This window comes from Nothobranchius furzeri, chromosome 2, assembly GCF_043380555.1.
Source record: "Nothobranchius furzeri strain GRZ-AD chromosome 2, NfurGRZ-RIMD1, whole genome shotgun sequence".
NCBI lineage: Eukaryota > Metazoa > Chordata > Actinopteri > Cyprinodontiformes > Nothobranchiidae > Nothobranchius > Nothobranchius furzeri.
Genome location: NC_091742.1, coordinates 41740455 through 41765878, shown reverse-complemented (window position 1 = coordinate 41765878; position 25424 = coordinate 41740455). Strand labels below are relative to the sequence as shown.

Sequence of the window (25424 nt, the reverse complement as noted above, 5' to 3'; positions counted from 1 at the left end):
CAATTTCGTCAACAGACAAATTATTAACATTTATCCCATAAAACATCACTAAATCTAAAATATGAGACTGGTTATGGGTAGGAACCAACACAACCTGCTTAAGACCAAAAGAATCAAGTGTATCAGTAAAATCTTTCACAAGGGGCTTGGCAGGACAGCAAACATGAACATTAAAATCACCCATAATCAGGACTCGTTCGTATTTTGTTGTTATTTCTGCCAAAAGTTCTGACCATTCTTCAATGAAGTCCTTATTGAATTTAGGGGGGCGATAAACAAGCACACATAGGACTGGATGGGTATTACTCAGTTCGAAAGTAATCAGTTCAAAACTATTAATGATGGTGGGGAAGGATACCATCTTGCAGGGGATATTCGCTTTAAAAATCCTCCCCCGTGGCCCGAAAGCCTGGGAGAGTTCAGCACGAAGCACCCAGGAGGAAGAAGTTCAGTTAGTAGAGCGGACTCACCGGGGGGGATCCAGGACTCCGTAATACAAAAAATGTCAAGGTCTTTATCAGAGAAATAATCCTTCAGGATAGCAGTTTTATTTCCAATGGAGCAGGCGTTAAGCAGAGCAAGCTTAACGCGAGTCAGAGCAGGAGAGAGCTGCAGATCCAAAGTGGAGGCAGAAAGGTGTCCAGTAGGGCTGCAACAAAAGATTATTTGGATAATCGATTAATCGGATGGGGTCTCGACACGATTAATCGATTAATCGGATTACATGGGGAAATTTTTAAAAACTGCTAGGGAAATGTTATTTCTCTCCTTCCTTCACTTTATTTAACACAACATTATTAGAAAACAGTTCAATAGCAGAAAAACAACATGCCATCACCTAAATTGTCTTATAAGGTGTATAGACAGAGACCCTAAGCTACATCTATCTGTGACCTAAAATGCTTGGTCCAAGTTAAACAGCTTAAGGGCAATTTTCATCTGTTTTGTTTGATCTCATCTGTTGACATTTATTTTAAATGTAATTAAACATAGGCTGTGAATTAATCAAAATTGATCACTATTTCCAAAAATGACTGAAAAAATACCAAATAAAACAAAAGTAAATGAATGCCATCCTCCTTGCGATGATGCCCTGGGCAACTGCCATAAAGTCACATCAAGAAATGCTGCTGATCATTCCAATGATCCCAAATAGACTCACATTAGGCCACATGAAAGCAACTGAACCCAAAAATATATTAACCAGTATATAACTGCACTCTCACACAACACACCTGCAGCAACAGTTAGGACTCCTCCCTCCCTTTGAAAAGCGTTTTTTGCTTCTGAGGACATTGTGGCTGTAAAGCCACATGCTAGTAGTCTGGCCCCGGTGTGATCAACCAGTTTCTGCGGGAATGTGACGGCGGAACCAGGGCCAGATTAACACTTTGTTGTACCCTGGGCAACAATATTCAAGGGCTCCATCATCACGACCCAAGGATCACCATAATGTGGTCACATACAGAATATTTTACTGTAATATGCAGTAAATATACTCAATACTTTAATGCCTGACAACACGTAACCCGCCCAGAGTAACCTTTGACCCACCTCGTGTGGACTGACCAATGAGGAGAGGGTCTTAACTTGAGGCCCTCTCTTCATTGGTCAGTCTGCATGAGACTGACTCTCAACTGACGTTCAGTCGTAGGCAGCGAAGCGTCTCTGTGCAGTGCAAAAGCCCGGTTGGACAGTTTGTTTAATGTAGGGTGACCATATTTCCATTTCCAAACAAGAGGACAGGTGATCTGTGCCTATGACATCACACTATGGCAACGCCACACAAACCATGTTGGGACCCATTTTTTGTAAGAACTAAATTAATATCAGATTCTGCCAATAAAAGGGCTCTAAAACAACTCATATGTAAATATTTTGCATATTTAATGCAAAATCTAATTTTTCTGCTTTAGTGCTGCAACAAGGTTTTATTAATAATAAATTATTATACCTTTTGTTTTACTACAGCATCGGTAAGCTTCCTGTGCACAGATTATTAAGGATGCTTGTTTCAGCTGTGAGATTAGACGATAGGATCAATGAAAAAATAAGTTGTCACACACTCCATGGAAACTTTCAGAGAATCCACAAATAGTGGCTTTCAAATGGTTTTGTTACTTTTTGCAAGTTTATAAAAGAAGCAGATGAGACAGCATGTCTGATAATTTAGTTTTTCATCTGATAATATTAGAACATGTCAGTAATGTCTGAGGGGCTTTTATAAACACCATATAACTAACACTACTGGAGAGGGCATGAATTACACAGAGGCTTCTGGGGAGCCCAGTTATTTGGGGGGGGGGGGGGGGGGCATTTTGCCTTGGCCCCCAAAATGTCTTGAAACGGCCCTGGGTGTGTGACTGAGTTTTGAAGGTGATCTGAATTGTATCAGATGTATAAATATGACATGTGTAGAACTTATTGTTTTTTACTGGTAAAAACGTGTAGTGGAGATAAATCTACCTACATTTTACTTTTCAACACTTTGTTTTGTTTTCTTGTTTTTTTTAACTATTTTCCTGTCCTGTCTGTCTCTCATCTTCCTGCATCTCCTCTTAATTCTCCAGAAAATCTGTTGCCTGGATTCTTACCTTTTCACCTCATCAGTTACTTTTGAGCAGATCAAAGGGATCTCCTGACCGAAAAGCGCAGAGCGCGTTTTCGATGCTGCGTCAGTGAGGTGACATCACCACAGCACAGGTGATGAGCTCCGCAGTAGCGAGCTTCAGGCACAAATAAGACAGAAAATAGAGAACATGTGCGGACATGAACGATCGTATGCTAATTATAGTTTTTTGGTTGCGCCACTTTGAGAATGGACCGTGCGCTGGAAGCAGCTGCCTGGATCGCTGTGCAACAATGTGGAACCGGTTCGCAGCAGCGCAAGTCTGCCGGCTCTCCCTCGCGCTGATCTGCCGGTACCGGCTCTCCCTCACGCTGATCTGCGGCTCTCCCTCGAGCTGATCTGCCGGCTCTCCCTTGCCCTGATCTGCCGGCTCCCCCTCGCGCTGATCTGCGGCTCTCCCTCGCGCTGATCTGCGGCTCTCCCTCGCGCTGATCAGACTTGCTCTGGTCTGCGCGCAACGGCGGGCGGGAAGGCGGGGCGCTTTTGGAAGAGTTGTGCGACACAACGAATCGATGACGCAATTCGTTGCCAACGCTTTTAGTAATCGATTTTCATCGAATTTATCGATTCGTTGTTGCAGCCCTAGTGTCCAGCGAAAGCGCGCAGGTTTGCGTGGTTGACTCCGCGTCTCTATAGATGCGGGTAAAAGGGGCGACGCGCTGGAGCTGCCTCCTCTGTACAGATGAACCAAGGCACAGACGGAGAATCAGCGAGGGGAGAATGGAGCAGGGCAGCCGGCAAGGTCTGGATAGACCCCCGGGAAATCGCCATGGCAGCTCGCACCCGGACACAGCGGCCCCCGCGCTTACCGCGGCGTCTTTTCCGAAGCCAGGATGGGCGTGGCAGCCTCCACAGGTAAGCAGGAATACCTGATAGCAGTGGATGAAACAGTTTCTGATGTTCAGTGGCTTTGGTTACTGCATGATCCACAGGTAAAGGAAGCTTTAAAAGGGTGAGTCTGTCATACACCAGGATGGAGTTGACACCATTCACTAGAATACTAAAAAACAGGAAAAACAGGAGAAGTAGAGAGAGCAGATGGCAGGCCGAGCACCGTGGCGGCATCTTTCTTTGAAACTTTTGAATGACTAACTGACAGCCAGTGTGACCGTGTTTTGGATAGGTTTGTGGTCAGATACGTCTTTTTCCAACAGCTAATGTTTCTCCCCAGCCTTCACAGATTTCTGCATGAGCTGATTATCATTCCTTTTATTTTAATACGGAGTTTTCACGTAGGTATAACCACAAAACCAGACAGTAATCTGTACATGTAGCCCACCCAGGTCAGCACAATAAGTCTTTCAGTGCTAATGGAAACGTAAGGTTTTGGATACGTTCCTGATCAATCACACCTAATTCTAACTGCTGAATCATCTCCTCAGACTTCAACAAGTACTACATGAGCTGCTGATTACACTTTCCTGAGCTGCGTGTTTGATTAAAATGAGTAAACATCTAATACAGCATTCAAGACAGGGTCCGAAATTAAATTTTTTACTCACCGGCCAAGTTGGCTGGTAGATGATGAAAATCTACCGGCCAAGCATATTTTTTACCGGCCAAAATTCTAAATGATTTAGATCTACCTAAAGCATGTTATTCTATATTATGTTGATTCCAAACAGAGTGACAAAATAATTAAAACTTCAATTAATAACAAAAACAACTCTTTTGTCATTTTTACTATTTATTTATTTATTTTTAGAGATGTTTTTATGAACTCTTTCATTGAAATCTAGTCAGACTCCTTGTTTTCTCTGTCCATGAAGTCTGGCCTCCTGCTTCTGACACCGTCTTTGTGCCAAAGCATTACAGCCTCATTTGGGTCATAGTCCTTGAACTCAGGAGAACACAGCTGCACCATGAGAATATCTGAAAGTGTGTCAGGGCTAGGGTTGTCACGGTAACCGTTGTAGCAGTAAACCCCAGTAAAAAAGTTGACAACAATAATAACCGTCTTGTTTAAAAAAAAAATTATCTCAGTGGATTACCGTGGCTGCGGTGTAGGCTCGATGACCCTTACCAGCCACCGTATGCCGGCGGCACATGCGCCCTTTGTTGTTTACGACCAAAACTTTCTTTAAGCTAAAGCTGAAATAATGGCCAGAGGAGACGGCAGCACTCGGGACATTTATTATCCCTCAAAGAAGACAAAGTCGGAAGTATGGGCATTTATTGGATATTTGAAGAATGCCGAGGGACAATTGTCTGTGAAAGGCAGCAACGCTACGTGGCCATCATAATGTAGCCATTGTCTCACAACTCCGCCATCTCCAGTTCGCCACTTTTCACAAAATCTTCTGGTTGCCACTGGTCCTGGTGGTTTTTCTTCCAGTTCGACGAGTTTTCTTTTGGAAGGCTGGCTTACTCCAGTTAAAAACCGCCACATTTCACCGCTAGTTTTAACACGAAGCTAACTGCTAACTTGATAAACTGATTGAATGGGATAGGTGGAAATGACATTGGATGCGGCGCTCAGGTTTCCGTACGTTGCATGCAGGCGGGAGGAGTATCAGAAATCCATGGAAGATGACTGATAAACATAACTAATTTGGTGCAAACATTTACTCGCCAGGCGCCAGGTGGCAGGTAGAGCTCAAAAATGTACTCGCCAAATGGAGCAATTTGCTCGCATTTGGCGAGTGTTAATTTCGGACCCTGGTTCAAGATGCTAACTGAACCCCGCTAACGCTGAAGTCATATACAAGAGCTTAAAACAATACACTGATATGGCCTATAGTTAAACTCCACACTAGGGCTGCAACAACGAATCGATAAATTCGATGAAAATCGATTACTAAAAGCGTTGGCAACGAATTGCGTCATCGATTCGTTGTGTCGCACAACTCTTCCAAAAGCGCCCCCCCCCCCCACCCCCCCTTCCCGCCCGCCGTTGCGCGCAGACCAGAGCAAGTCAGATCAGCGCGAGGGAGAGCCGCAGATCAGCGGGAGGGAGAGCCGGCAGATCAGCGCGAGGGAGAGCCGCAGATCAGCGGGAGGGAGAGCCGCAGATCAGCGCGAGGGAGAGCCGGCAGATCAGCGCAAGGGAGAGCCGGCAGATCAGCGCGAGGGAGAGCCGCAGATCAGCGTGAGGGAGAGCCGGTAGCGGCAGATCAGCGCGAGGGAGAGCCGGCAGACTTGCGCTGCTGCGAACCGGTTCCGCATTGTTGCACAGCGATCCAGGCAGCTGCTTCCAGTGCACGGTCCATTCTCAAAGTGGCGCAACCAAAAAACTATAATTAGTACACGATCGTTCATGTCCGCACATGTTCTCTATTTTCTGTCTTATTTGTGCCTGAAGCGCGCTACTGCGGAGCTCATCACCTGTGCTGCGGTGATTTCACCTCACGCAGCATCGAAAACGCGCTCTCCGCTTTATGGTCAGGAGATCCCTTTGACCTGCTCAAAAGTAACTGATGAGGTGAAAAGGTAAGAATCCAGGCAGCAGTTTTTCTGGAGAATTAAGAGGAGATGCAGGAAGATGAGAGACAGACAGGACAGGAAAATAGTTCAATAAAAACAAGAAAACAAAACAAAGTGTTGAAAAGTAAAATGTAGGTAGATTTATCTCCACTACACGTTTTTACCAGTAAAAAACAATAAGTTATACACATGTAATATTTATACATCTGATACAATTCAGATCACCTTCAAAACTCAGTCACACACCCAGGGCCGTTTCAAGACATTTTGGGGGCCAAGGCAAAATGCCCCCCCCCCCCCCCCCCCCAATAACTGGGCTCCCCAGAAGCCTCTGTGTAATTCATGCCCTCTCCAGTAGTGTTAGTTATACAGTGTTTATAAAAGCCCCTCAGACATTACTGACATGTTCTAATATTATCAGATAAAAAACTAAATTATCAGACATGCTGTCTCATCTGCTTCTTTTATAAACTTGCAAAAAGTAACAAAACCATTTGAAAGCCACTATTTGTGGATTCTCTGAAAGTTTCCATGGAGTGTGTGACAACTTATTTTTTCATTGATCCTATCGTCTAATCTCACAGCTGAAACAAGCATCCTTAATAATCTGTGCACAGGAAGCTTACCGATGCTGTAGTAAAACAAAAGGTATAATAATTTATTATTAATAAAACCTTGTTGCAGCACTAAAGCAGAAAAATTAGATTTTGCATTAAATATGCAAAATATTTACATATGAATTGTTTTAGAGCCCTTTAATTGGCAGAATCTGATATTAATTTAGTTCTTACAAAAAATGGGTCCCAACATGGTTTGTGTGGCGTTGCCATAGTGTGACGTCATAGGCACAGATCCCTGTCCTCTTGTTTGGAAATGGAAATATGGTCACCCTACATTAAACAAACTGTCCACCCGGGCTTTTGCGCTGCACAGAGACGCTTCGCTGCCTACGACTGAACGTCAGTTGAGAGTCAGTCTCATGCAGAATGACCAATGAAGAGAGGGCCTCAAGTTAAGACCCTTTCCTCATTGGTCAGTCCACACGAGGTGGGTCAAAGGTTACTCTGGGCGGGTTACGTGTTGTCAGGCATTCAAGTATTGAGTATATTTACTGCATATTACAGTAAAATATTCTGTATGTGACCACATTATGGTGATCCTTGGGTCGTGATGATGGAGCCCTTGAATATTGTTGCCCAGGGTACAACAAAGTGTTAATCTGGCCCTGGTTCCGCCGTCACATTCCCGCAGAAACTGGTTGATCACACCGGGGCCAGACTAGCATGTGGTTTTACAACCACAATGTCCTCAGAAGCAAAAACGCTTTTAAAAGGGAGGGAGGAGTCCTAACTGTTGCAGCAGGCGTGTTGTGTGAGAGTGCAGTTATATACTGGTTAATATATTTTTGGGTTCAGTTGCTTTCATGTGGCCTAATGTGAGTCTATTTGGGATCATTGGAATGATCAGCAGCATTTCTTGATGTGACTTTATGGCAGTTGCCCAGGGCATCATCGCAAGGAGGATGGCATTCATTTACTTTTGTTTTATTTGGTATTTTTTCAGTCATTTTTGGAAATAGTGATCAATTTTGATTAATTCACGGCCTATGTTTAATTACATTTAAAATAAATGTCAACAGATGAGATCAAACAAAACAGATGAGAATTGCCCTTAAGCTGTTTAACTTGGACCAAGCATTTTAGGTCACAGATAGATGTAGCTTAGGGTCTCTGTCTATACACCTTATAAGACAATTTAGGTGATGGCATGTTGTTTTTCTGCTATTGAACTGTTTTCTAATAATGTTGTGTTAAATAAAGTGAAGGAAGGAGAGAAATAACGTTTCCCTAGCAGTTTTTAAAAATTTCCCCATGTAATCCGATTAATCGATTAATCGTGTCGAGACCCCATCCGATTAATCGATTATCCAAATAATCGTTTGTTGCAGCCCTACTCCACACTAATCATTAGCTCCCATACAAATAAAACTAAAATCCCCTTTCGTTACTCAAACTTCTTCCAAATATAGCATAAATAGTTCAACAACTAACATCGATTCATGTCGACTTATTATTCAAGCTAATGCTACATTAGCCAATTGGACACCAAGCATACAAAGCTTGATTGCTCTATTACTTCTTTCAGTGAAAGAAAGATTTTAAGTCATTTTATCCGAAAAACAATAAATAACTTACCTGTCCAAAAGATACTTTGCCAACTCTTCATCCGTTTTCATGCCGCGTAGATCACGAAAATCTCTCCATCGTGTAAACAATCTCCAATGTAAATTCGACTCAACTGTCTTAAACGTCTTACAGCCACTTTTGAAAAAGACCTTTTAAACTTTTTAAATGTTTTTTGAGATGTGGAAGGCAGTCGAGGAATTTGTAATTTGGGGGTTTGTTGCTCCATGTTTCTGCAGTCCTCTCTAAGCCGAGTGACACTGTTGTGCACGCTTAGATCTAATGCTCGTTCTCGATGATTGGCAGCTACCCCTGGTGGTAATGCAGCGCTATTGGTCAACGCGTTAGGCTTGCAAAAATATTGGCTGAGCTCTACAGGGCAGGGAAGGGACTTAGGAGAAAATTGAAACATTAAAGATGATTTACCTTTTTTAATAAAAGTGGGTCAGATGGTCAAAATTAAACGTTTTTAAAGTTATTTCACATTTAAAACTTATGTACCCTGCCTTTAAGGGAGTGATAGGGAAAAGGAGATTAACACCTTTCAGCATGTGCATTTCCTGCTTTTTCCAGCAGTGATATTGCTAATTCTGTTGAAGGAAATTCACTGTTTATTGAGAGACAGCTGGTGAAAATGATATGTAAATAAGTAAGAATGCATGTAGACCTACATAATTAAGCAAAACTGAAACATTAATACAAAGTATATATCTTTTTTTTTCTCCCTTCGAATCTGGGAGTGTGGAACCCCAGCTCCAGCTATGGACGAGCCCCCAGGGAGCCCAGCTAGATATTTTTTCATGGGGCCCAAAATATCTGGCAGCCCCCCTGCACACAGGGAACATTGTGCCTTTTTAATGCTAAGTGATCTCTAGATTTCTGTAAAAATCATGCAGATTACAACTCAAAAAGCAAATGGCTTTCATTTACGTAATTGTTCTTTTCTTAAATTCGTTTTTTTTTTTTGTTGTTACTTTTCGTTAAGTGTCTGGGAGCAGATGAGTGCAGTTTACCTATCAATGCAAAGCACTGTGACGATCCCCACCGTGGTGAACTGGTTGCTGACATCCACCACCACCACTGACTTGCACATGAAATTTCCGAACACCCATTGTCGGTCTCTGACCAGCTGGTGGATGTTGAAGGGCATTACAAGCAGGAACAGCATATCTGCTATCGCCAGGTTCAGCACGTAGATGTCAGAAACCATCTTTTTCTTGCACGCTGCCACCGCGTAAATCACAAGTCCGTTGGCAATGACTCCAACCGAACATAGGATGCCATAAATGGTGGGCAGAATGTGCATGAAAGTGGTGATGTCCATGGGACTGTGGGGCGGAGAAGTGGAGGTTTCACATGCCTGATGAGAAAAGTTGTAGGTCTTGTTGTTTTCGCAGATTATATCCGTGTCGTTCATCTTAAGGTCCTGGTAAAAGTTGCTCCGGTGTGGTTTGTATAGAAGTGCTCACTAATGCGCTCTCGAGCTCTTCAAACTTTTTTTCAGCCGTCTGCTCACGCGAAAGTTTGCTAGAACGACACGTGAGCCCTCCGGTTACTGATTATCTATTAAAACCAGTCAACAAAAAAGAGAGAGTTGAATACCGGGGTAAAGCCAGCCTCCACTCGCCGATTCACGGTAAAATGAGCACTTGATTTTGCTAGGCGCATGCGTTCACAGCTTTACGGTAAAAGCTTGGGCCGCTGTTTTTCAAAATAGAAGCCCATCTCAGAAAAGTATTTTCTGACTGCTTACGGCAGGGGTGTCAAACTCAAACTCACACGGGGCCGAAATGAAACTCTGGGACGGAGTCGAGGGCCAAACTTAATATTTTTTGAAAAGGTGAGGGCAAATTTGCACATTTTCTTTATCAACATAAATGCAATTTTGAACCTTTAAATTTGGAAACAAACATATTTCTGCATTAACACTGAATATGGAATAACCAAATTACACACGAGCAAGTCAGTTTTAAATAAAAGGCATCAGTGGTATTCATTACTTGTGGTATAATCAGCATTCTTAAAATCTATTCAGGATTTATGTTTTCTTGTTGTTTATTTTTTATTCTCCTGTTTTTCTCCTGTAATAAGTGTCATTGCTGCTGTGACATCTAGCTTTCCCCACTGAGGAACAATAAAGGGATTTTCTATTCTATTCATCTATCTGCAGCCTTTCCACTTCCTGTTTACTGTAGGTTAAATCTTTTCTCACGGGCCAACAACAAAATAAAAATATCATTTTATCTTAAATGAAAATGCAACATCTCACCCGTTAACTTTCATGTTTTGGAGCAGAAAAAGAACATAAAACCTAAATATTTAAAACTCAGTTTGCTCCACTGGTTTACTGTGATGTTCACCTGCTCCAGCCAGATACCTGCATCATGGGGTTGATCTGAGCTGAGGAGGAGACTCCTGTTGTTTTGTTCCTCTTCATCATAATAATGACAACATTAGATGACAACAGGTGCTCACATAGGTTTGTGCTGATGAACATGTCTGAGCAGCTTGACCATGTTGTTGTGTGTCGGGGAGGAAACACAACGACAGAGTCATGCTGGTTTGAGCGTGTCGCTGCTCGCTGAAGTTATATCAGCTCTGTATGGAAGTTAGTTGGAAAACTTTCTCTTTCAGTCATGAACACATTACTGAGCGGTTAAAATCTCAGTTTCTGGGCTTCAACGTCAGAAAATAGTTGAGTGAACTCGGCGCTGAGTGAGAGGAGTGTTTAGTTTGTCCGAGACAGCGGAGCTGCAGACACCGGCAGCAGATGCTGGAAAAAACACAAAGGAGGGGGCGCGTCGGCTCCGCGCTGACGCTGCAAAGCATCATGGGAGTGGAAGTCTTTGCGGTAAAATCGGCCAGCGGGCAAGTTTTTATATATTTTTGATATTTATCTCGCGGGCCACTTAAAAATGCTCCGCAGGCCGCATAAATTGTATTTATTTTGCCATTTTAACAAGTTTTTCAAAATAAAAGACCATCTCAGAAACATATTTTCTGACTGATTATTTTTTCAAACTTTAAAAATGGAATCAAATGTTACCATATTATAGTTATATCATCATTTTAATCAGTTTTTAAAAATGAAAGCCCTTATCAGAAACCTATTTTCTGACTGATTATTTGAAAACAGAATTAAAAAATGGAATTCAAAGTTACCACATCATAGTTATATCGCCATTTTAACAGATATTACAAATGGTGGAAATGCATAAAAGTCGACTTATGACAATGCTTTTTTAAACACGTTTCTCTATTAGTCCTTAGTCATTTGATACTATATTACAATTTGATGACCTCTCATTTTTCCTGTGAAACTTCATAGAACAGCTTATTTTTATTTAGATATTATGCTTCCAAAAACCTATACATATTACATAGAAAAAAAAATCTTTTTCCAGAATCTTCTGGTGTGAAACTGTGAAGAATCAAACACCATAAGTTCTACCAGGGGAAGTGTCATCAATATCTGATGTGGAATAAAAAAAATACTTCTTTGAAAAATGGCATAAATCATTCCTCTACTTTGAATAAATATATATATATATATATATATATATATATATATATATATATATATATATATATATATATTAATCCGACTGTTACGCCAGCATCTGATGTGGACAGATGAGCACTAGAATGCCTCTAGTTCTTATAAAGAAAAGTTAAATCTAAATCTAATTTGGAATTTCAAAATAATACCTCTTTGAAAATGGTTATAAATCGTTCATACCTCTACTTTGAAAAATTGTTTAAAAAAAGCGTCCCTGTTATGCCAGCATCTGGTGTGGATGGATGAGTACCAGAACACCCCTTCATAGAAACAAAGTTTCGTCCAAATCTGATGTGAAATTTCAAAATAAAACCTCTTTGAAAATGGTTAAAAATCGTTCATACCTCTACTTTGAAAAAATGTTTTCAAAAAACTCCCCTGTTATGCCAGCATCTGGTGTGGCTGGATGGGTACTAGAAAACCTCAAGTTTATATAAACAAAGTTTCATCCAAATCTGATGTGGAATTTTTAAATTAAAGGTCTTAGAAATTCTTTCAAAGTTATAAATTCCTTTTTGTAAAATAGCGTTTAATAATGACCCATCCAAGATGGCGTCCTGCGGTTACACCAGCTCCAATAGAAAGCCTATGGTGCCGTTATCTATGGATCTATCATCCTGCATCCACCCACACTTCACCTTACATCTGCATGATGGAAGAAGGTCGCACATTGCGAACGCCAAATACTGTGGTTTACATATTTTTGTAGCATCTGCCTGGAGATTTTTTCCATAAGTTTTTAAGCATGTATTTTTTTAACACTTACTATCTCTTTTGTTTATGTGGTTAATTGACAGCTGAGGCCAAAATGGGGGGTTCCTTCTTTTAAAAAGGCTGTAATTGGTCTATCCCACTACCAATTCTGTCATATGGGCCGATCTACCTGTTTGGTGAACCAGTTAAAAATAAACATAAAAACTCCACCGGCCAACATTTCTCATTGTTCGGTCGAGCAATATAGGAATGTAATTCAGTTCTTAACCATTTAGAAGAAAACACACTTATGCAGCTTCAAATGTCGGATTTTGGAATTTGCTTCTTTGTACGTTATAAGTTATTCCGAAAAATGCTTAGTGGGCTAACGCTCCCCCCAAATACAATTTGTAATTACCGGTAAGCACCACAATGCCACGGCGAGAGCATGGGTAAGTAGTTAAAACATTTTTTTAACAATAACGATTTCTGCTCCTAACGCTAGTTTAAATATGCTGTTTGATATGATTGCAATGTGTTTCTATGAAAACATATACACAATCAAGGTTAATGTATATGTCAATGAAAAAGATTACGTTTCAAATACATTTTAACATCAGTTAATAGACGAATTAAATGTATGTCTCTTACAGAGTTCACTTATTCAGATTGTTTGGGGTGAGTATGATTTCATTCTTAAGTGGACTACATGTGATAGTCTTTTTATATTTTATAAACTTTGTATGAAATTGCTCTGTAATTTGTAATTTTCATTTCTCTGTACAGAACAAATCCAAAATACTTTTCATTAAGGACATTGTTGCTGTGGTAGAGGAGCAGATATGTAGTGGCTTGCAAGCAGATGAAAATGTGACAGCTAGCAATGGCTTGTGGGCTAATGCATGCACAGCACAACATATACCTAATAATAAATCAAAAAAAGATTAGACAATATTATTTTGACCATGAGGTAGGTGTTGATCTGCAACACATGAAATACAAACAACATGCATTAAAATGTATGTTATTGATGACGTATTTTCATCCGACGATGATAAATTGTGAAAGTCAGTAATGTGGGGGCAAAGCATTCTCCCAGAAATGTATGACAGTTAACATAACAAAATATCAAAATAAAATATAATTTAATAAAGTTTTAGTTCGATACATTTAATTACAGACGTTTCACTACTAAGAGTTCATAAATTGTTTGATAGAAGTTGACATCCAAAAAAAAGTTTTAAATTACATGAAACATAAATCCTACACAAAATATCCAATATGTATTATTGATTTAATCAAAGGACATAAAGCATTAATATAAACATTTTTTATACTTTATGAAAAAGTTAGGTAAAATGTTTCCTACAAAAAATGTAGAAAAGTAACAAAGTGATATATATTCCACTTACAATGTATTGTGTCTGATCTATTTATTTTATTTGTATTTCAAATTTTTGTTTTTGATTAAAATAAAACATTTTGGGAATATACAGTACTAACAAATATCAGTGGTGTAACTGTTGGGTTAAAGCTTAGTAAATGGAGGTCTAATTGGTCCACCACCACTGAGAACTACATCTCCCAGAATGCACCAACAAAAAGGCAACTGATTGCTGATATAAAAAAACACCTATGCAGGATGGTGGCTCTCAGTTCTCAGTCAAACAGGAACAGCACAGCAAGCTCTACACATGAGTTGACTCTAAAGACGCCAATGGTTGGTGAATATTGTTTTGTTTATGATATGAAGTTGTTTAGGTTGACCACTAAAGTCATGTTGTTTGAGTTTGATTCAATGCAGGTGTTTTCAAGCATGTAGACATTTTTTGTCATTGTCATTGTTACACTTGATGTCACGATGTGGAGGGAAGGTGAGGGAGGAAGAGCGGATCCTTCAGGCAGGTAAATCAACCCAGGCCAGACAGCAGCAGACATTTGGTTCCTTTTTAATGGTCAGGAGTGCAGACACGACAGGGTAGACAGATGAACATAAACTGACATGTAACGAGTACGAACCGACAAAACCACAAGCAACACACAAGGCTTATATACACACTGGGATGGGTAATCAAGTAACAAGAGGCAGGTGGACACAATTAAGGAAAAACTCAAGGCACAGGGGAGCAATAACGTGACACTTGATGCTTTAATATCCCTTTTAAATGATTGAAAACTTGATTTATTGATTGAATTTTAGTGATTCCGTCATGTTTTAATTTATTCACTTACACTTTAGTGTAGGAAGATTTAGTTTAGAAAGTTCTTTATTTATTGTATTTTATATAAATTATGTGATATTTAACACTTGTCTCTGTTCTTTGAAGGTTATCAACCTAATGTTCACTGAACTGGCATAATAAAAATTGTTGGAAAGTGAAGGAGTTGTCCCAAAGTGTCCCTTTGGAGTAAAACTAGTGTGGAGCTTGACAGTTGATAACCACAGAGCACCCTGGAAAAGAAGATAAAGGGCTTCAAACCAGAAAAGCTGTGGACGCAAGAGGAAATAAAGATGGCAGAAGAGGTCTTGGGGAAGACGGTCAAACTGCTGAAGCAGGAGAGGACCAGTGCTAAAAGCACCTTCACCAGACTAGCCAACTTCATTTCAAGAGGAGCAGACATCATGCTGAAGACCGAATTAGAAGAGGAATTTGGAAAACTTTCAGACCGGTTCAAGTCAGTTCTTGACTCTAATGATGACTATAGGTTTGGACTGGAGGCTGATGTCAAGGCAGCAGATGAAGAAGCAGAACTTGATGAGCAGCAACAGACCGACATTAGAATGACTATAAACGATGCAGAGAAAAAAATGAAGAAGGTTACTGCCATTGTACAAACTAACCTGTGGGGAAGATATGTAGAAAAGGAACTTAAAACATCAATTCATGAAGCAGAGGAAGTAGTTGATGAAGCTGAAAATATGCAAGTCAAAAGTGACAATTTGGAGGGCTATGAGGTTCAGCTCACGTTATTAGATGAGAAGGTTAGTGCAGCCATCTCAGCTATGTCTGCATGGGAGAGGTGGATTCCTGAATCATCGAGAGATGCAGTGAATGGGAGACTGGAAGGACTGAGAGCGGCCCACAGCAGGCTAAAACTGAGAAAAGCTGAATTTGCCATATAAAGGAGGCTAGCTGATCAAGACACGAACAGCAAACCTATCCAACCATTACCACCTGTTGTGAAGATAAAACCAACTACTCTTCCCGTCTTCCAGGGAAATATGAGAGAGTTCTACAGGTGGAAAAAAGACTGGGAGAGCCTGCAAAGGCAGGGAGAGCCCACTGGCTCACCTGAAGTACTCAAGATTCAGCTCCTGGAGAGTGTGAGTGAGACCATTGTGAAGAAGCTGAGACTGTCAACGTATACAACTGCAGCTGATCTGTTCAGAGTCCTGGAGAATATATACGGCAACAAGTCTACCATTACAGTTGAAATCCTTGAAGAATTAGACAAAATGCCGCAGGTGAAGGGGAACCAGCCGAGGCGAGTCATTGACCTGATTCAATCTGTAGAAAAAGCCCTGGCAGATCTGACAGAGCTGAGGAACGTTGGAGTCATAAAAAATCCGTTAGTCATTAAGTCCACTGAAAGCAAGTTACCTGACTTCATAAAAAGAGACCGGCTAACATTTCTAGTTAACCCTAAAAACAATGTCACAGCAGATACTCACTTTGACACGCTCTTGAAGTTCCTCAAGAACCAAGAAGAGATATTGGAAAGACTTGAACATCTGAGAATTGTGGACAAGCCAGAGAAAAGGCATGAAAGAAAGTCTACATCAGCCAGAACTACAGCAAAAGAAGTTGAAAAGGGTTGTGGTGTCTGTGGTGATTATGGGCACAGCAACAAAATCTTCTTCTGCAAGAAATTTAAAGCTTTGAAACTATCTGAAAAGAAGTCTGTTTTGAAGAAGCTGGGAGCATGCAATAAATGCTTAGGATACCATGATGATGACAGATACTACAAAGACAATATCCTATGCAAGAACACGTACTGCAAAATGGGAGAAACTGGTCCAGACCACCATTATTTCCTGTGCCCAAAAGCTGAAACCAGAAGACAAGGGGGCACAGTTGGAAAAGACGGAGGAGGAAAAGGAAAGTTCACAGAAGAACAGGAAGAATTTTTATCACTACTTTTCCCTGAACTAGCAGATCAGTGCAGAAAGGCATTCACAAACAAATCTCCAGTTACACTCAAAGCTGCAGGCCAGTCTGAATTACTGAAGAGGAATGAGCTGGTTGAACTTCCGGTGATCATGATGCTGATGCAGGTGACTGCCAGTGCAGGTCAGAAGATCGGCACCCTCATTGACCTAGCATCAGACACCAATTACTTAACTCACAGAGCTGCTGAAAGATTGGGCCTCAGGAGTGAATAAATAACCCTGGTTGTACATGGGGTTGGTGGAATGACCATGGAAGTTATCACAAGGAGGTACCTCCTAAAAGTCAGAGTCGAGACTCCAAAGGGGACTGAAAGAGCACATCAACCAGTCTGCTATGGTTTGGATGAAATTGCAAAGGTTTATCAAGCAATTCAGCCTGAAAAGTTGAAAAGATTCTTCCCAGACGTCCAGCTCGAAGATCTGAAAAGACCAGCCGAAGTTGAGCTTTTCATAAGCCATCGAGAGGGAAGACGTGCACCCCTAAGAGCTAAAATCGTTGGAGACCTTGTTTTGTGGGAAGGCCCATTGGGAAAAAAGGTGGGTTGAGCCCATCCTGATTTGTTTGAAGAAGTAGAGGCAGCAGCATATGAGTCAAAAACCCTCTTTGCTCGGTCTATGCGAACCGCTGCTGTCAAATATCAGGAAATTACAGTTCCAGCAACCAAGCCAGCTTGGCAACTGCAGGAAGATGCACCTCTGTCCAGATTTACATCTGCCAGTAACCATGAGTTCCTTGACTGGTGGCACTGGGACAGCATCGGAGCCGCATGTGGAGGTTGTCGATGCGGAAATTGTCCACCAGGAGGAAGAGACATGACCTTGGCTGAGGAGAGGGAGTATGAGATCATTAAAGGAGGCCTCACGTACAGGGAGAAAGATGCTCACACACCATCACCACATTGGGATGCAAAGTATCCTTGGACTGAAGATCCCGACCTCCCTCCGCCAAAAACAAAAGGGCAGTCCAGGCTTGTTTCTTAAGGTTGGAAAAGCAGCTGAGCAAAGAGCCAGAATGGAAAATCGCTTATGCAACCCAGATCCATGACATGGTTGAAAGAGGTGCATCTATGAAACTCACCAGTAAAGTCCTGGACAAATGGACAGGACCAGTGTGGTATGTTAGTCACCTGGTGGCGCCAAATCCTCATTCGGTGACAACACCAGTCCACATTGGATGGAATGGCAGCCAGAAATACAAAGGTGCGAGCATGAACGATCTTCTCCTGAAGGGACCAGATGTCCTTAATCCCATAAGAGCTGTCCTGCTAAGATTCAGACGAGGAGTACATGCAGCTCTGAGAGATATAAAGAAAATGTATAATTCTGTCTGGTTGGAGGAGCAAGAAATGCTTCTACACAGATTCCTGTGGAGAGACAGCCCTGCAGAGGAGATTTGTGAATACGCAATAACCAGAGTCAAAGACGGTGACAAACCTGCAGGTTGCATTGCGCAGTTGGCTATGAGGGAGACCGCAAATCTACCTAACTTCGCTCACTTGGAGGATGAACGAAGAGTTATTGACGAGGACAGTTGTGAGGATAACCTCTTGACCTCCCACAATGATTTGCACAGGCTTGACAATATTCCAGCAAAAGTTGAAGAGATTTTAAAAGGTGGGGGTTTCTTACTTAAACCCTGGGTCTGGTCAGGGCAAAGTGGGAGGAAAGGAGCCGAAGCAGATCAAAGGAAAACCTTAATTCTTCCAAACCAGATGAGAGAGGGAATCAACAAAGTCCCTGGCATCGACTACCAAGTAGATGAGGACAAGGTCTACATGCTGACTGCAGTAAACTTTTCTAAAAGGAAGAAGAAGATGCGAGTTGGAAAAAATCTTCTTGAAGAGGAGGTGAGAACAAAAACTCCTAACCCGCTGACTAGGAGAGTGCTCTTAAGCCAAGTTGCTGCACTATACGACCCAATTGGCCTAGTTGTACCAGTCAAGCAGAAAGGAGCGATTCTTGTTCGTAAAGCATTCCAAGAAGGAGGGGGTGGCAAGCTGACCCAAGAAACCTGGGACCAACCTCTCTCAAACAGTCTCGGAGAAGAAGCCATACAGCTTTTTGAAAAATATGTGCAGCTTAGTCAAGTAAAATTCCACAGAAGCCTCACACCATCTGACTGGAAAGGAAAACCTTGGGGTATCACATTCTCTGATGGAAGAGATACATCCTATGGAGCTGTGATGTACTTAAGATGGGAGACAAGTCAAGGCATTGTAGTCAGGTTTGTGGAAGCCAAAGCCAAGCTGACACCCTTAAATCAAAAGGGAGATGCCGTTAAGGCAGAAATCTGTGGCGCAGTCTTTGCAACCAGGATCAGGAAGTACGTGGAAAAGTATGCTCGAGTGAAGATTGAGAGGTGGTTCCACTTACTGGACAGTCAGACAGTCCTAGGAGCTATTCAACGAGACAATTGTGGATTTCAAACCTTCTTTGCAAATAGAGTGGGTGAAATACAGAAGGCCGGGCCAGTGCAAGACTGGTGGTGGATCCGTGGAGATCTAAACATAGCTGATATCTTAACCAGAGGCCTGACGAGACCTGACGATTTGAAGGAGAATTCCACATGGCAAAATGGACCAGAGTTCCTGAAGTGGCCAGTGGACGAGTGGCATATTCAATCAGCTGGAGAAGTAGCAGGCCAGAGAGAGTGTAAATAAGCTGCGAAGAAAGGCATTTTCAACTGCATTGACAAGAGCTCAAGCCAAGATGGGTCAGAAAAAAGATCTTTGTGTGGCAATACAGGAGTGGTTTATGACCTGTTGACGCCAAGTATGGCAATTGTACCTACTCGAGAGCAATTATTTCGAAAAACCATTAACCAAACAAAAGTGTATTTACCAGACAAGAGAGTCTTACCAGCAGGACGGAGGCTAGTGATGGAGGCAGGTGACTCGGGGCAGAGAAGACCCAACCAGCAAAAATAATAGAGAAAATATAAAGAATTCACCCCCGGCAGTGAGCATTCATACCAACGTGAGAACCCAGCACCACCACACTCGCACACGGGACCGCCACCTCGGAGGCCACACTCCACACCTCCTGCCTCAGCCTGCACAAAGAAAACAAGATTAAAAACTGTATAAAATTTGTACAATAGGAATTAGCTGTTCTTCCTCCTGGACTCCAGCCACGAGCCAGGGGAACTTCCTCCAACCAGCTAATTTAAAACGAAGTAAAGGAAGCGAAACAAAACAGCAGCACCTCCGGCCGGACCACGGAGGAATCGGTCCTCCTACTGATGACGCCTGAGCAGAAGGGAACTCCCGGCCCAGCAGCAACGGGGATTCAATCTATCCCGTTTACCAATGCTTCGTCTACCAAAGGTGAGCGATGACGTCACACCCAACACTGACACAAATGCCCAAGCACAGCTGGAGCAGAGCCAATCACACCAAAAACGCAGCCTGAGGACACGGGCTGGCAAAACCAAGACGTAGCGGTATACTGAGACCAGCTGTTTCCTGAACCTACTTCCTCGCCGGAGGAGCTCCCCTTTTATAGCAGCAGCGCCCTCCTACGTACGGAGGACGTACTGCTCTAGACCAATAGGCAGGTATTTCGTACTGCTACATTTGTAAAGAAGAAAAATCCACTCTACCAAAAAGGTTTCCCACTGGCTGGGTTAAACAACTCGTGGAAATAACACGATTCAGTAGTCTAACCAAACTGAAGAGTTATTGCCTGGATCCGTCGAGCTGCTGAGCAGTGGCTAGAGCGGACCTCAAACCCAAAACAGCAAAAATGGATTGCAACAACACCTAAGCAGGCTGGATTGAGAAACAAAGAACTTCAGGATGCATGTGATGACATCTTTCTCTCAGCTCAAGTGGGTGTGGCATTTCCAGATACAACTCTCAGCAGATTGGCAGTATACAAAGAAGTGAACACTGGACTCCTACTTTGTGTAGGTAGAATCCAGGTGTTCAATGAAGAGAAAACTGCTGTACCTGTTTTGCCATATGAATCCTGGGTGTCTACTCTGCTGGCACGATAATCCCATGAAGCTAACCATGAGGGGGTAGCAGGAATCCTTCTTCGGATGAGGAAGACAGCTTGGATAATAAAAGGCCGGAGAATCGCCAAGAAAGTGGTTGACAGTTGTGTGCGCTGCAGGAAGAACAGAGCAAGGCTGTGGTTGACAGTTGTGTGCGCTGCAGGAAGAACAGAGCAAGGCTGTGTCAACAAATAATGGCAAACTTACCTCCAGAGAGAACAGGCCCCTTTTGAATTCACTACCATAGACCTGTTCGGCCCATATGAAGTCAAGAAAGGAACCAAAATCAAAGTATGGGGAATTGTCTTCTGCTGCATGGCCTCCCGTGCCCTACACACAGATGTGGTAAGTGACCAGTCATCCGAAGGTTTCCTGCTGGCCTACCAAAGGTTCACTTCACTGAGAGGGCACCCCAGGAAGCTCTAGTCAGATCCTGGCACTAACTTTGTAGGAGCCACGCCTGCTCTGGAAAAGCTGTACAAATTCCTTGACCAACTGAACAAGTCTGAAGTTGAAGACCTAGCTGCCAAACATGGGACAGAAGCCAAAACTCAAAGCAGGGAAGACTGTGTGGGATATATCACCCCAAAGTCTCTGCTTCTGGGGCGTGCAAACCTTAAGGGAGACCCTGGAGACTTCCAGTTTGATGGCTAGCCACACAAAAGACGAGAGTATTCAAACAGAGTTCAGTACATTCTGGAAAAAGTGGAGCCAATTGCCTGGACCAAACCTCTTTGTACGGAATAAATGGCACACCAAAGAGCGAAATGTCACTGTTGGAGACGTGGTCTGGTTGGCTGACCAAAATGCCCTGAGAGGACAATACAGGCTGGCCAGAGTTGTTAGTTTCAACACTGAAAGGAAAGGCATTGTAAGAGACGTGCTTGTGAGGACCTTTCCTAGCTATTTGGTTCCCATCAGAAAGGCAGCTGGAAAGAAGGTGGTCGCAGAATCCATTAGGCTTAAAAAAAAATCCCAACCACTATCCTTCATAGAGATGTTAGACGCCTTGTCATTCTAATTCCCGTTGAAGAACAAAACAAAGTACTTGTGTGACCTCAGTGGGTTTGGGAAACCATGAGCTCAAGTGGGAGGTGTTGGGTTAAAGCTGAGTAAATGGAGGTCTAATTGGTCCACCACCACTGAGAATTACATCTCCCAGAATGCACCAACAAAAAAGGCGACTGATTTCTGATAAAAAAAAACACCTATGCAGGATGGTGGCTCTCAGTCCTCAAACAGGAACAGCACAGCAAGCTTTACTCATGAGTTGACTCTAAAGACACCAATGATTGGTGAATATTGTTTTGTTTATGATATGAAATTGTTTAGGTTGACCACTAAAGTCATGTTGTTTGAGTTTGATTCAATACATGTGTTTTCAAGCATGTAGACATTTTTTGTCATTGTCATTGTGACACTTGATGCTATAATATCCCTTTTAAATTAATGAAAACTTGATTTATTGATTGAATTTTAGTGATTCAGTCATGTTTTAATTTATTTACTTACACTTTAGTGTAGGAAGATTTAGTTTAGAAAGTTCTTTGTTTATTATATTTTATATAAATTATGTGATATTTAACACTTGTCTCTGTTCTTTGAAGGTTATCACCCTGATAATCACTGAACTGAAATAATAAAGATTGTTGGAAAGTGAAGGAGTTGTCCCAAAGTGTCCCTTTGGAGTAAAACTAGTGTGGAGCTTGACAGTAACTTTCATTCATCCAAATTCAGAAGTGATTTTATTTACACCAAAAGCAATAACGGGGATGTTGCATTCACTCTGGTGACTCAGGTAGGAGGGTGAGGAGAAGGTAGAAAACAACAGATGAATCAGCTTGTAATGTTTACAATAAAGGTTTTTTTTGGTTAATTGGAGGACTCAGTAATAATTTGGAAAATCGTGAGATCTGGATGAAACTTTTTATATATGAAGAAAAGGTGGTCTAAAACTTAACTAACTGTCTGCAACAGATACTGGCGTAACATGAATGTTTTTCTTACACATTTTTCTAAGTAGAGGTATCAATGATTTATAACCATTTTCAAAGAGGTTTTATTTTGAAATTCCACATCATATTTGGATGAAACTTTGTCTTTATGAAGGGGAGGTGTTCTGGTACTCATCCATCCACACCAGTTGCTGGCATAACAGGGAAGTTTTTTTTAAACATTTTTTCAAAGTAGAGGTATGAACGATTAATAACCATTTTCAAAGAGGTTTTATTTTGAAATTCCACATCAAATTTGGATGAAACTTTGGTTTTACAAACTAGAGGTGTTCTAGTACACAGCTGTCCACACCAGATACTGGCATAACAGGGAAGGTTTTTTTAAACATTTAAATGTACAGGAATGAACAATTTATAACCATATTCAAAGAGCTTTAATTTTGAAATTCCACATCAGATTTGGATGAAACCTTGGTTTTATAAACTAGAGGTGGTCTAGTACTCATCCATCCACACCAGGTGATGGCATAACAGGGAAGTTTTTTTTTTTTTAATTTCAAAGTAGAGGAATGAACGATAGATAACCAGATTCAAAGAGCTTTAATTTTGAAATTCCACATCAGATTTGGATGAAACTTTGTCTTTATGAAGGGGAGGTGTTCTGGTACGTATCCATCTACACTAGTTGCTGGCATAACAGGGAAGTTTTTTTTAAACATTTTTTCAAAGTAGAGGTATAAACGATTGATAACCATTTTCAAAGAGGTTTTATTTTGAAATTCCACATCAAATTTGGATGAAACTTTGGTTTTACAAACTAGAGGTGTTCTAGTACACAGCTGTCCACACCATATACTGGCATAACAGGGGAGTTTTTTTAAACATTTAAATGTACAGGAATGAACAATTTATAACCATATTCAAAGAGCTTTAATTTTGAAATTCCACATCAAATTTGGATGAAACCTTGGTTTTATAAACTAGAGGTGGTCTAGTACTCATCCATCCACACCAGGTGATGGCATAACAGGGAAGGTTTTTTTAAACATTTTTTTCAAAGTAGAGGAATGAATGATAGATAACCAGATTCAAAGAGCTTTAATTTTGAAATTCCACATCAGATTTGGATGAAACTTTGGTTTTATAAACTAGAGGTGTTCTAGTACACAGCTGTCCACACCAGATACTGGCATAACAGGGAAGTTTTTTTTACATAATTTAAATGTACAGGAATGAATGATTTCTAACCATTTTCAAAGAGCTTTAATTTTGAAATTCCACATCAGATTTGGATGAAACCTTTTTTTTTCTATGAAGGGGAGGTGGTCTAGTACTCATCTGTCTACACTAGATAATGGCATAACAGGGACGCTTTTTTTAAAACATTTTTTCAAAGTAGAGGAACGAACGATAGATAACCAGATTCAAAGAGATTTAATTTTGAAATTCCACATCAGATTCGGATGAAACTTTGGTTTTATAAACTAGAGGTGTTCTAGTACACAGCTGTCCACACCAGATACTGGCATAACAGGGAAGTTTTTTTTAACATAATTTAAATATACAGGAATGGTAACTGCACTGGGATAACTCCATGTCATGTTTAATGTTTTGACTATCGCTTTGAGTTTGTTACGAACGCTCCCGCCTCTTCTTCTTCTTATCTTACGGCACTTGGCAAACAACAATTTGGTGCATTACCACCACCAACTGGATTGGAGTGGAATGACTACCAATCACTTCCTGTTTGTGCATCGCCGTCTTAATAACCCTCTTATGACCATAATAATAACAGGGCCGCCTGTTATTTTTTTCTTATGGCTGTAAAATTGTAATAAAAAGTGCAAAGTGTGTGTATCTCTTCTCCTAGTCATGGTCTGCTTTCTGCTTCTCCCTCATGTGTCTCCTTGTGTTCTCCATTCCTCTCTAGGTCCCCTTATGTGTCTCCTTGTGTTCCTCATGTGTCTCCTTGTCTGCATCCCCCCTTTTGAGGGTATGCCCTCGTGAGAAATTGCTGCAGTAATTTTCTCCAAAAAGACTGTGCTTAAATTGCTCTGAAAAAGCAGATAATAACATCAGTGCCAAGAGACACTTCATTTCCCATGATGCTTTGCATAGGGAAGCAAGGTGATGACGTCACCACAACAACCAGCTCAAAAACTATAAGTTTCAGCGAAAAACGAAACTTAACTGTTCTTATGCCCAGTTCACTGGCTGTAAAAGGACACGCTGTTGCTGCTCCTCTGATCAACGTGAGCCAGCGGGAGGCTGGCTGCTGGAGCAGATCAAACACAGAACCTGGCTGTCGGAGGGGCGACGCCGAGCTGCCGATTAAAGCAACGGAGGACTGTCAGATTAAACAGGGGGTGACGCCTCGCTGTTCTGGTGATAACCAACTCCTCTCCTTTTCTCTCTCTATCTTATCCCGTTCCTTTATAGTTCAAAACAAGTGATCAAACCGCGGATTGCTTCAAATTATCAGACGGTTTTTCTCTATCTTCTGTACCAAATACGCATACAGACTATCTTGAAGTAAGCCGTTTTGTTTGTTTGTTATTGTTAATATCTAAGTTTGTCACGCTGTGGCCAGGCTGGCAGACTGGGGAGATATTTTCATCTGACTTCATGATTGATCTGGTTTTTCCTTGAGCTGTGTGAAGCGGGTTTAAGAGTCTAAACTTTTGAAGTGTTGAAGTTAAGTTCTGCTGTGATCTTAAAGCCACTAAGATTTAATTCCTGCACCCACACTCACAGCTCATTCCTCCAGCCTTATCAGACACACACACACACACTCACATGCACGCGCACACCTGG

The 25424-nt window shown here is 41.5% G+C and overlaps 1 protein-coding gene across 1 annotated transcript in view; it reads right to left on the bottom strand.

Moving 5' to 3' along the window:
* mchr2b (melanin concentrating hormone receptor 2b) overlaps nt 1–10529 on the bottom strand; it is a 42518-nt gene extending 31989 nt beyond the window's left edge. The window contains exon 1 of the mRNA XM_070545765.1: nt 9249–10529. Within this exon, the coding sequence (XP_070401866.1) occupies nt 9249–9652 (404 nt within the window). The 5' untranslated portion in view covers nt 9653–10529. The remainder of the gene's footprint in view (nt 1–9248) is intronic.
* Nucleotides 10530–25424: the final 14895 nt, after the last annotated feature.